General features: G+C 42.4%; 1 protein-coding gene across 1 annotated transcript; it reads left to right on the forward strand.

Moving 5' to 3' along the window:
• Positions 1 to 1,978: 1,978 nt before the first annotated feature.
• LOC119320092 (kinesin-like protein KIN-14D) lies at positions 1,979 to 10,208 on the forward strand. The gene is made up of 19 exons (XM_037594223.1): positions 1,979 to 2,125; positions 2,216 to 2,472; positions 2,659 to 2,827; positions 3,033 to 3,160; positions 3,301 to 3,384; positions 3,504 to 3,581; positions 3,652 to 3,744; positions 4,057 to 5,571; positions 5,657 to 5,738; positions 5,826 to 5,921; positions 6,025 to 6,201; positions 6,491 to 6,597; positions 6,720 to 6,898; positions 7,591 to 7,755; positions 7,826 to 8,079; positions 8,168 to 8,340; positions 8,601 to 9,007; positions 9,152 to 9,246; positions 9,696 to 10,208. Exons 1-19 carry the CDS (start codon positions 2,089 to 2,091, stop codon positions 9,776 to 9,778), a joined length of 4,179 nt encoding a protein of 1,392 aa, XP_037450120.1. The 5' UTR covers positions 1,979 to 2,088; the 3' UTR covers positions 9,779 to 10,208.
• The last annotated feature ends 609 nt before the right edge of the window (positions 10,209 to 10,817 follow it).

The raw sequence follows: 10,817 nt of genomic DNA on the forward strand, positions 1-10,817 counted from the left end.
TATCCAAGATCGCCTTTAGAATAGTCGTTTGCTCCTCTGATGCCTTAAAAAATAATATTGTGTCATCGGCAAACAGGAGATGTGAAATTGCAGGCGCGGTCCGACATATAACCACTCGTTCCAAATTTCGGGTATTCACTGCATCATGTATCAACCTGACATATTGTGATAGTTAGTAGACAGCTTGATGTTCCTTTTATGTGTGCCTAATGCTCTAATAATGCAGGGTAATAAGCTATTGACGCAAAGATATAAAAGTGGACACATGACGGTGAGCATTAGTTTGTCAGGAAGAAGGCATTGCTTCACATTAAATACAATGTATTCGTTCAATACTCATCTGTTACGCATGCTTGGTCCAGAAAAATCAGCAAACGCCAAGATCGTAGAGGACCAAACTGGACTCCAGCATTAGTGTATGGCAGCCGTGGGCCACAACCACTATACAATAATATTGACTGTTGCTCAATACGTTCGATATACAACTCTAAGTTTAGATCCCTATGCATACCATCGGTCTAGATAATGAGAGCATATAGTAGTACGAGCCGTATCGAATTTTGGACTTTCCAGTTATCATAATACAATAAAGTGGTCCTTGTTCTTTACTTTTTTTAGAACTATCCTTATTCTTTACTTTTGTCTTAAACAATTTTGATGGGCTCTCTCATGGGCTAGACTGCGCCTTGTCTTTAATTCTTGCCGCGGCCGAGTCGAGCAGCGAAGGCTCGTCCTTATCCTTGTATAGTCGTATTCTTCCTCCCGTCGATTCGTTGCTGACAGCCCATCCAAGTTCAAGTCCTGACTTAAACGCGTGGTGTTCATGGAGTTCCTTACTTTGCCACTTTGCCACTGCTTAGATTGTAATTGATCTTTTGTCACTCTTTAGTTTGCCATTTGATCTTTTGCCACTTTTTCACACAAAAACAATACATGCAAATGAGGGTTATATTATATGGACAAGACGATGGTCAAGTATGCCCTTGTGTGCCTGTTTGACGCCGACGCACGCCAGGACACAAGAGAAGGCTGCGGCTATCTCGTAGCATATGGTGGTCCTCGGCGGTCGCCGGCTACCTCCAAGTGACCACGGTGAGTCGTGATTAGGTGCCACCCACCGCTGCTCAAGGCGCTGGCGAGCATCATCGTCGGTAGTATGTGGTGCCGACTAGAAGCAGCAACAGTAGCCGGCGGTGGCGGCGGCGGGCAACAGTACCACAGGGCGGCGGGGAGAAGCACCTACTGGGGAACAGCAGCTGGACGGAGAGAAGCACCTACTGGCATCCATCTAGAGCACGGAGTCAGCACACATGCGGGCTGGCTGATGGCCACCGGCGAACAGCAGCTGGACGCGGTGGCACGAACAACGGCGCATGGCTGGAAGGGGCGGTGGCGCGAACAGCGGCGCATGGTTGGAAGGGGCGGCGCGCGAGCAGAGGAACAGAGAAATTTGCCATGGACGTCCTTATATGCGCCGCCATGGCTGCTCGTGGTGGCCACTGAGGAGCAGCGGGGGCGCTCGGTCCGCCATGGCTGCGGCGAGGTGTGGAGCTAGGGTTGGTGGGCGGTTTGATGCCGTCGTCTGTAGGTAGCTGCCGGCGTCGAAGGCCACCGGAGCGCCGCCGCCTCCCTCATCCGCAAAGCAGAGAGAGGAACGACGAACGAGAGATGGGGATCGATACTGTCCCGTGCGTGGTCAATCGATGCAAAGGGCAAATTGGGGATTTCATCATGGGTCCCACTTGAAAGGGGCAAAAGATCAAAGTGTGAAGTAACGTGTGGCAAAAAAATCAATGACAAAGTAACCGGTGGCAGATTGTCAAAGTACAAAGTAAGAAGCAAAAAATAAAAAACCCATAAAAAAATGCCAACGAGAATTAGCCCTTGGTTGGTCTTATTTTTTTCCCTTCCGTCGTGCGTCTCCGTCACCTAAAAATAGCACGAGGCCCGCGTGGCTACCGCCTCCATGAATCTCGCGCGCTCCATTCCCTCCCGTCCTCACCTCCCTCTCCTCGGCGTCCCCTCGATGTTGGGCGGCTTATACCCACCGCATGCCCGTCTCCGTCGCGCCGTTTCACCTCGCTTTCCATGTCCCTCCGCGCCCCCAATGCCGCGCCAGACCCTGGTAAACACCCACCCTTGTTGGTTCTTCTCTCTTCTTGCGGGGTCCATCGGCTGACTGACTGACTGATTGATTGATTCTTGGGATGGTTAGCCACAGCGAGGCGGCGGGCGGACGCCGTCGGTTGGCTTCGCGTGATATTCCCCGACGTGCCTCTGCCGGCACCATCCGACGCGTCCGACAACGACCTGCACGCCGCGCTCTCCGGCGGCAGGCTGCTCTGCGCGCTCCTGAGGAAGATTTGCCCCGGCGCCTTGCTGGACGACGCCTCCACGGATAATGTCGGCAGGTTCCGCGCTGCCGTCGAGCGGATGGGCGTGCCTACCTTCAGCGCCTTCGACCTCGAGAGGGTTGGTTCGGTTGCCGTATCCCTGTTACTCCCTCAGTTCACTTTTGTAAGACCTTTAGACATTTAAGACAGCACCTAAAACAGTTCAATTTCAGCTGTCTTAAACAACTTACAAAAATGAACAGAGGGAGTAGTATAAATTCTCTTTTCTCTCTTCTTATCCTTGGTTGACATTGCATCCATCCAGGGTCAAATGACAGCTGTTGTGACCTGCATTCTTGCCCTCAAGGATCGGTTTGGATCACGCATCGGCGAAGAACGGAACCTTACTTTCCTCACCAGAAGCGATGGCGAGGGAAGCAGAAAGTATATGGTTGCCAAGCTGCAAAGAGTGCTCACCAGTCCAATTATGTCAGGTCCTGCTATTCTACTTGCACTGATATCAAGATTTTTTTTTGTACTCTCGAAAAATATCAAGAATGACAGTATTCTCCATTAGGGAGTTTGCACAATTGCACTGATATTGAGAATTTGCGATAGTATTCACCAGTCCAAGTTAATAAGCTTGGGAATAACTTGATTGCGAGTTGAAACATCATCTTTTGTCATCTTTCTATGCAGAACCGTCCAGCCCTTCATTAGGGGCCGATCTGTATTCTCCGTCAGGGGTACTTCAGATGAAACAAGGGGGATTTGCTGATCTTCCTGGTTGTAAGATTTCAGACTTGATGAAATCCTCCAGCTTGGATGTAAGTACAATGCTGCATACTGCACTTGAAACCATCTAGATAATCAATCAATTCTTGTGGAAATTTAAAATGAAAGAAAATGTATGTTATTTTCTGGTGCCAACTTGTTCTCGTGTTTGATGAGCCAACCTATTTTGCAGAATGCACCCACTCAGTCACTTCTGGGTGTCGTGAACAGCATCGTTGATGAGAGTATCGACAGGAAGAATGGACAGATACCTTATGTAGGCTTCTAATAAAAAAGCAATATAGTTAGTTTGTTCTTTCCATATTTAGGAGATTTTGTTTCTACACGTGTTAACATCTTTCCTTGCGTATAATGGATGGAAATATTTCATTCTAGCGCATCGCTTGCTTGCTGAGGAAGGTCATAGTTGAAATTGAACGGCGTATGTCTTCTCAAGCTGGGCATATAAGAAATGTAAGATAAATAGTTATTCATGTTTATTTTTGTATCGAATAGTCCATTGTGATCTCTTTCTTGTCTGCAGCAAAATAACCTGATTAAAGCTCGCGAAGAGAAGTATCAGTCAAGGATAAGAGTGCTGGAAGCACTAGCAGGTGGGCAAAGCGGGCAAACACATGTAAATTCTAGCACCTTCTTTGAGCCATCTATCTCCGAATTGTTTTTACCAGAAATTTTGTGCACTGCGAGTAAATTGCTTAATTCTTCTCAATGAGTTTCAAGCTCTTCTCATCTCCAGTAAATTGTAAAATAGTGTGACTGAGCAGAACCCCATTTGTTTATTTCATATAGCTTAAAATAACAGCAAGGTTGACTTACTTTCTTGTCCACTCTGTAAATAATGACAATTCATGTACTTGAGTGGCCATAGCTTTAGCTCAATGGAGAAAGTTGATCTGTTTCTTTATGAAAGCCCACTCTTGTCATGCAGATGGAGAAAGATAAGCTCAAAGACAAAGGACAACTACCAGAGGAAGATATGGCTATGTTGATGAAATGCCAGGAAGAGGTGGCTAGATTGATGAAGGAGAAGGAAGATATGGTTAGGTTGCTGAAGGAGAAGGAATATATGGTTAGGTTGTTGAAGGAGAAGGAAGATATGGTTAGGTTGTTGAAGGAAAAGGACAATATGGACTTGAAAAAGGGCAAGGTGGAAGAAACACAGCAAATAGTGGATGAGGAAAAATACAGGTTACTTAAGGAGAAGGATGATACGATAGTGACATTGAAAAAGGAGAGGCAAGAAATGGTTAGGTCGTTGAAGGAGAAGGAAGATATGGTTAGTCTGTTGATGGCAAAGGAAGATATGGTTGATTTAAAAAAGGTCATGGTTGAAGAAAGACAAAGAATAATCGATGAAGGAAATGATAGGTTACTTAAGGAGAAGGATGATACTATATTTAGATTCACAAAGGAGAAGGAAGAGATGGTTAGGTTGTTGAAGGAGAAGGAAGATATAATCAGGCTGATGAAGGAGAATGACGATGTGGTTAGGTCAATACAGAAAGAAGATATGGTTAATTCAGAAAATGGTAGTATTATGGACAAAAAACAAACAACAGATGATGGTAATGATAGATTGATTTCAGAGAAGAACACTATTGTGGTTAGGTTGACAGAGGAGAAGGAAGAGATGATTAGGTTGCTGAAGGAGAAGGAAGATACAATTCAATTGATGAAGGAGAAGGAAGACATTTTCATGTCAACGAAGGAGAAGGAAGATAATAAGGCTGACCTGAAAAAAGGCACAGTTGGAAACATGAAGCAATCAACTGATGAAGACATAGATACATCAACTAAGGAGAAGGGCGACATAATTAGGTTGATGAAGGAAAATGAAGATTATAACAATACAATTATGAAACTTAAGCTGGACTTAGAAGCATTAAAATCATTGCACGAGGAGAACTGCAAGTTGTTAGAATCTAAGAAGGAAGATATAATTAAGCTTCTTGCAGACAAGGAAGACAATGCCAGTATGATTTTGCAACTCAAACAGGACAGCTTAACAAAGGAGAATGAGGACATTCTTAGGTTGATGAAGGAAAAGGAGGATGGTAACAGTATAATTGCGAAAGTTAAGCTGGAAATGGAAGCATTAAGATCGTCATACGAAGAAGCCTGCAAGCTCTTAGAATCTAAGGAGGAGGATGTAGTTAGGCTTCTTGCAGATAAGGAAGACAATGCCAGCGTAATTCTGCAACTCAGGCAAGAGCTTGAAGCAACAAAAAGATTGCATGAGACACATAGTCAGCAGTTAGAGACCAGAGCTTCCCAGGTAAAGGAGGAGTTGGAACATAGGATAAAAGAAGTAGAGCTCATGTTAGAAGATTCTATCAAGAGAAAAAGGGAATTTGAAGAAGTATCTAAATCTCGAATCCAGTTCTGGGAGCAGAAAGGAATAGTGGTCAACCAATTTGTGGGTTTGCAAGTACAAAACGTTCAGGTATTAGTCAAATCAATTCCTTTTCTCGGTTTCCATCGGGAGTTCCTAAATTTTCAGTTATGTGAATAGTGTTTTGTTTTATCAGGATTTGAGGCTATGTTCTGTTTCATTTAGGCATGAAATCCTAAATTGTCAAAAAAGATGGCTTGAAGAACTAGCTGGCCTTGGTAAGAATGAACCCTGCGAGTAGTTATGTCTCGTATTTACATAATTTCATCAATAGATCACAATTAACATTATTGCATTTTTTACAGGACAAAACCTTAAGGTGGTAACAAATGCTGCAGAAAAATATCATGCAGCTCTTGCAGAAAACAGAAAATTGTTCAATGAGATCCAGGAACTAAAAGGTGCCAGTTTTGTACTACAATCATTAGTTCATTTTTCTTGGCTATTATATTAACTTAGGTAGTACAGCTAAAATTATTAAGTTAACATAGTATTACGAAGCAGGAAACATCAGAGTTTACTGTCGGATTAGACCTTTTCAACCTGGGGAGGATGAGGGCTCCAATTCAGTTGAATATATTGGCGACAATGGTGAACTCGTTTTATCGAACCCTACAAAACAAAAGGAAGGGGGCAAGAATTTCACATTCAACAAAGTATTTGGGCCTACCACTACACAAGGTACTCATAACAGCGAGATCTATGCAATTTACCTTCTCTCGAGTTTCTAAAGGCGCGCCTAAGCGAGCGCTTAAGCGCGCCTAGGCTCTAGGCGTTGGCAAAACGCATTACGCATAACTACGCTTAATCTGTGCATAACTGCGCATAAGCATGCGCTTTGGTTAGTAAAGCGCAAGGCGGTGGCAAAACGCACATTTAACGCCTAGCGCTTTTTTGAACTATGGTAACAATGCAGTAATATAGTGTACGTCATAAATTGGTTTTCTTATATCCTAATTTTCCTTAATAGATATGGTCTTCAAGGATATTCAGCCACTAATTAGATCAGTTCTTGATGGCTACAATGTTTGCATTTTCGCATATGGTCAAACTGGATCAGGGAAAACATACACTATGGTATGAGGCTTTCAGAACATGAACTTTTAGCTTTTTGTTTCTGTTTGCATGGAAGAACTAATAATATATGTTTTAATAGTTAATGTTGTGCTTACAATATCTTGTTTCAATTGATTTCTTAGATGGGGCCTGAAAAGGCAACTGAGAAGGAATGGGGCGTCAACTATAGAGCACTAAATGACCTTTTCAATATCTCCCATGCTCGGCGAGACATGATCACATATGAACTTACTGTTCAAATGATTGAGATCTACAATGAGCAAATCCGTGATCTCCTTGGTGGTGGTGGTTCACAGAAGAAATATCCTTTTGTTTGTCCAAACTGGCTTCACTGGATAGTAGTTTGCGTGTGTTTTCTGCATGTTCTATGTCAGCCATTGTTTTATGTGGTAATATTATTATAACGAAATTAGTTGAAATAGGTCTATTTGTAATTCTGCAACTTTTAGTTGGGTATAGTAGTCCGTGTGTGTTTTCTGCAAGTTCTAACAAAACTTAGTCATTTTTCTCCAATACGCAACATTAGTCATGGTTTTATGCATTCTGAATTCATCTGTTATTAGCAAGAAAGTGTCTGGAAATAAAGGGGCTGTTTGGTTCCTAGACACACCTTGCCACACTTTGCCACACCTCAAGTTAGGCAGGACCAAGTTAGGTGGGTGTTTTGTTCTAGCCACAACCAAGGCAAGATTCTTCTTGTGAGAAACAATCCCCACATGTCATACACACAAAAAGTATGGCAGGATTCCCTTAGGCAAGCCAAAGTGTGGCTAAGAATTTGAGCACCTAAGGTAAGGCAGGTCTGGCAAACTCTGGCAAATTAGTCACCAACCAAGGAGGCCCAAAAAGTTGTAACTTTGGTCGGGTACACCAATTGCCCGTACACAGTATTCATGAGATTTCTACTGTCATAGTCTTGCTTGTAATTCAATGAATTGCCTTTTGCAGACTGAAACATCCCCCCTCCCCCCTTTTTTTTCTTAACTTGCACACGATAGGGATTCAGAATACCATGCAGCCAAACGGAATTGCTGTTCCTGACGCAACTATATGTCCTGTCAACTCAACTTCTCATGTTATTGAGCTAATGCAAACTGGGCACGGCAATAGAGCGATGAGTGCAACAGCTTTGAACGAGAGAAGCAGCAGATCTCACAGGTAGGTTAATTTTGCCAGTTCTCTTTTTCTGCAGGAATAAAGCTCCTTATTAGTGGGTAATCTTCTGCAGTGTTGTGACAATTCATGTCCGAGGCCAGGATCTAAAAACTGGGAACACTTCACGTGGCGCTCTACACCTTGTGGATCTTGCTGGAAGTGAGAGGGTGGACCGCTCTGCAGTTACAGGAGACAGGCTCAAAGAAGCACAGCACATCAACAAATCTCTGGCTGCTCTTGGGGATGTTATATTTTCTTTATCACAGAAGAATGCGCATGTACCATACAGAAATAGCAAGCTTACACAAGTCTTGCAAACTTCTCTGGGTATTCTTTTTCACTAAAGAACTAACTTTAGTCACATAATTATGTGTTGTATAGAGAGGTTCATGACATGGAAAAATTTCATATGCAGGTGGGCATGCAAAGACACTAATGTTTGTGCAGGTCAATCCGGACGTTTCGTCTTATACAGAGACCTTAAGTACTCTTAAATTTGCGGAACGAGTGTCTGGGGTGGAACTAGGTGTTGCAAGGACCAATAAGGAGGGAAAAGAAGTCAAAGATGTTAGAGAATTGATGGATCAGGTAACATACTCTCTCAACACAAAACATTATTGAGGTGCAGTGATATTGCAAGGACCTTAAGAACTAATAATAAGCGACAAATGCAGTGATATTGCACCATACTAGCGTAACTAGCTAATGATCTTGATATTGAGGTGCGCAAATAAATTAAGGATATCATACTAGGGTGTCAAAATTCAAAACCTTATGTCATGTGGCACAAGATTTTTTCTCAATGAAGTACAGTTACAGTTGTTGACATCTAATGTGTCGACTTGCAGCTTTCGATGCTAAAAGATACTATCTCAAAGAAGGACGACGAAATCGAACAGCTGCAGCTACTGAATACTAGCACCTCCAAATTGAAGTCCAACAGACAAGCTGATCACATATTGAAGCATTCATCATCTTCTCCGGGCATAACATCACTAGGAAAGGTCTCAAGTGTTGGTAGCGGAGCAGCTTCTGATCTTGACAACTTCTCTGACACTAGTGACAGGCAATCTGAAGCTGGGTCCATGCTCTCCATTGAACCTGAGGTTTCTGGTCTTGGTGATGTTGAATCTGATGGAAGGTTAAGTGATGCATCTGATGGGGGTAATTCCACCGGTGCGGAAACTGACAGTTCAGTAAGCAGTGTGGTAGACCAAGGGCAAGAGAAAGCGTCTAGCGCTGCGAAAGAGCGGTTGTGCGTATTTCCAGTTCTCGTTAGTCTGAGATTTAATAGTTTCATTTATTTGACAATTCAATTTATACAGAATTTCCATTAAGTGGAACTTTTGTCATGGTTGTGGCTGTTGTCTGTGACTTGCACCTTTTTCCCTTCATGTAGGACAAAGACGGTATCTCGAGTTCAGAAGTTGACAGTCCGAAAAGCATCAGGCTTGCGGCCTAAACCAAGGGATCCTGCTATTCCTAAACCCTCAGGTAAGATGCCTCTTTATTTTGCACTTGGATTTTCGAAATTTTCTGAATATGCCAAGGTTGACAAAATAATGCTTGGGAGAAACATAACTGAGTTTGACAGTTTTATCCATACAGTTAGTTCATATAGTTCACTCCTAATCTCGGTAACATACATGTACAGTATGTCTTGAACATGTAATTACAACGGGATTTAGCTGGGTATGCATTGGCATGGAATCGATGTTTTGACTACGGTCCAGAGTAAAAGGATATTTGCATTGACGAACAGATAACAAATCTAATCTAATACAAACTCAGTGTAACTCCTGATACTGTATCTAACAAAAAAGTGACTCTTGTAGAAATCTCACAAGGAATATAGTTACTAGAGTATTGATTATTAACATTCAAATACCTGGATTATATCCACTCTCAACATTTCTGCATATTTTTTCTTATTCTTGTTGCAGTGCCAACAGGGGCACGAAGAAATACAAGCACCCAAGGAATTCCACCAGCAAGAGCTACTAGTAGTGCAAAACGAGGACCATAGATCAAGTTTCTTACTGTACCATTTTGGCTAAACCATTTTCCACTTGCCTTAAATATCTATTGGAAGCTCTAGAGTGTAAAGTCTAGCTTGTTGTAATTATGCCCATTGAGTTGGAAATTAGGCAGGGGGACAATTTAGGTGTTGTGAATCTCTCTTGTGCTTGATTCACTTATCCTTTTTACTATTTCAGTACGCTCTAAACAACTTCCAAGAAGTTGTTAAAGCACATGAATATGTAGCCTAGGTGCAATTCAGTGAAGGCTTCTAATCAGTTATTGCCTAAATTAGGTATAGCATAGGTGTATTTTTCTCATAGGGTCTGAAATCAGCCGGTGATGTTTTCCTATGATCTGGCGCTCTCTTATGTTTCAGTTGTGCTCTTAGATTTGTGCATAATTTCATCAACTACAAGGATTTGGGGTTCAGTATAGTAGGAAGACCAGAAACCTTTTCTCATTCTTTGTTGTTTTTCAAGATGTCGCCTTCCTTTCTCTTTCGAAGGATCCAATGATATTGACTGACTTGATGCACTTAATTTAGTTGCTGCAACGTTGCACTGTGAAGAACATGACCGTAGTTCTCAGTAGTTTACCATATGGTAGGAAGCCTCTTTTTTTCATCTTTAATACAAAATAGTTTACCATATGGTAGGAAACTGTGTTGACTTGATTCCACTGACGCAATGAACTATGTACAGTACTACTCCCTCCGTCCGATAGTATAAGAACGTTTTTGACACTACACTCTAGTGTCAAAAACGTTCTTATATTATGGGACGGAGGGAGTAACAAATAAACTTACATGAAGAGGTATTTCCATGGTAGTGAACAATTCAGTCCTCAGTTACGATAGAGTAAAAATGCATGCAACTCAATCGTCATATTGCAAAGGGAAACACTTTTCATCAGAGGTCTGATTTATTTCCTTCGTCAAACCAATCTTATATCATTGATTCCTTTCCATTGTATGGTCAAGAACCTCGGAAAAAAAATTATATGAGACCTGGTCTCATATAAAACAGGTGAGACCCGCTCTGATG

This window comes from Triticum dicoccoides, chromosome 6B (assembly GCF_002162155.2).
Source record: "Triticum dicoccoides isolate Atlit2015 ecotype Zavitan chromosome 6B, WEW_v2.0, whole genome shotgun sequence".
In the NCBI taxonomy this organism is placed as follows: domain Eukaryota; kingdom Viridiplantae; phylum Streptophyta; class Magnoliopsida; order Poales; family Poaceae; genus Triticum; species Triticum dicoccoides.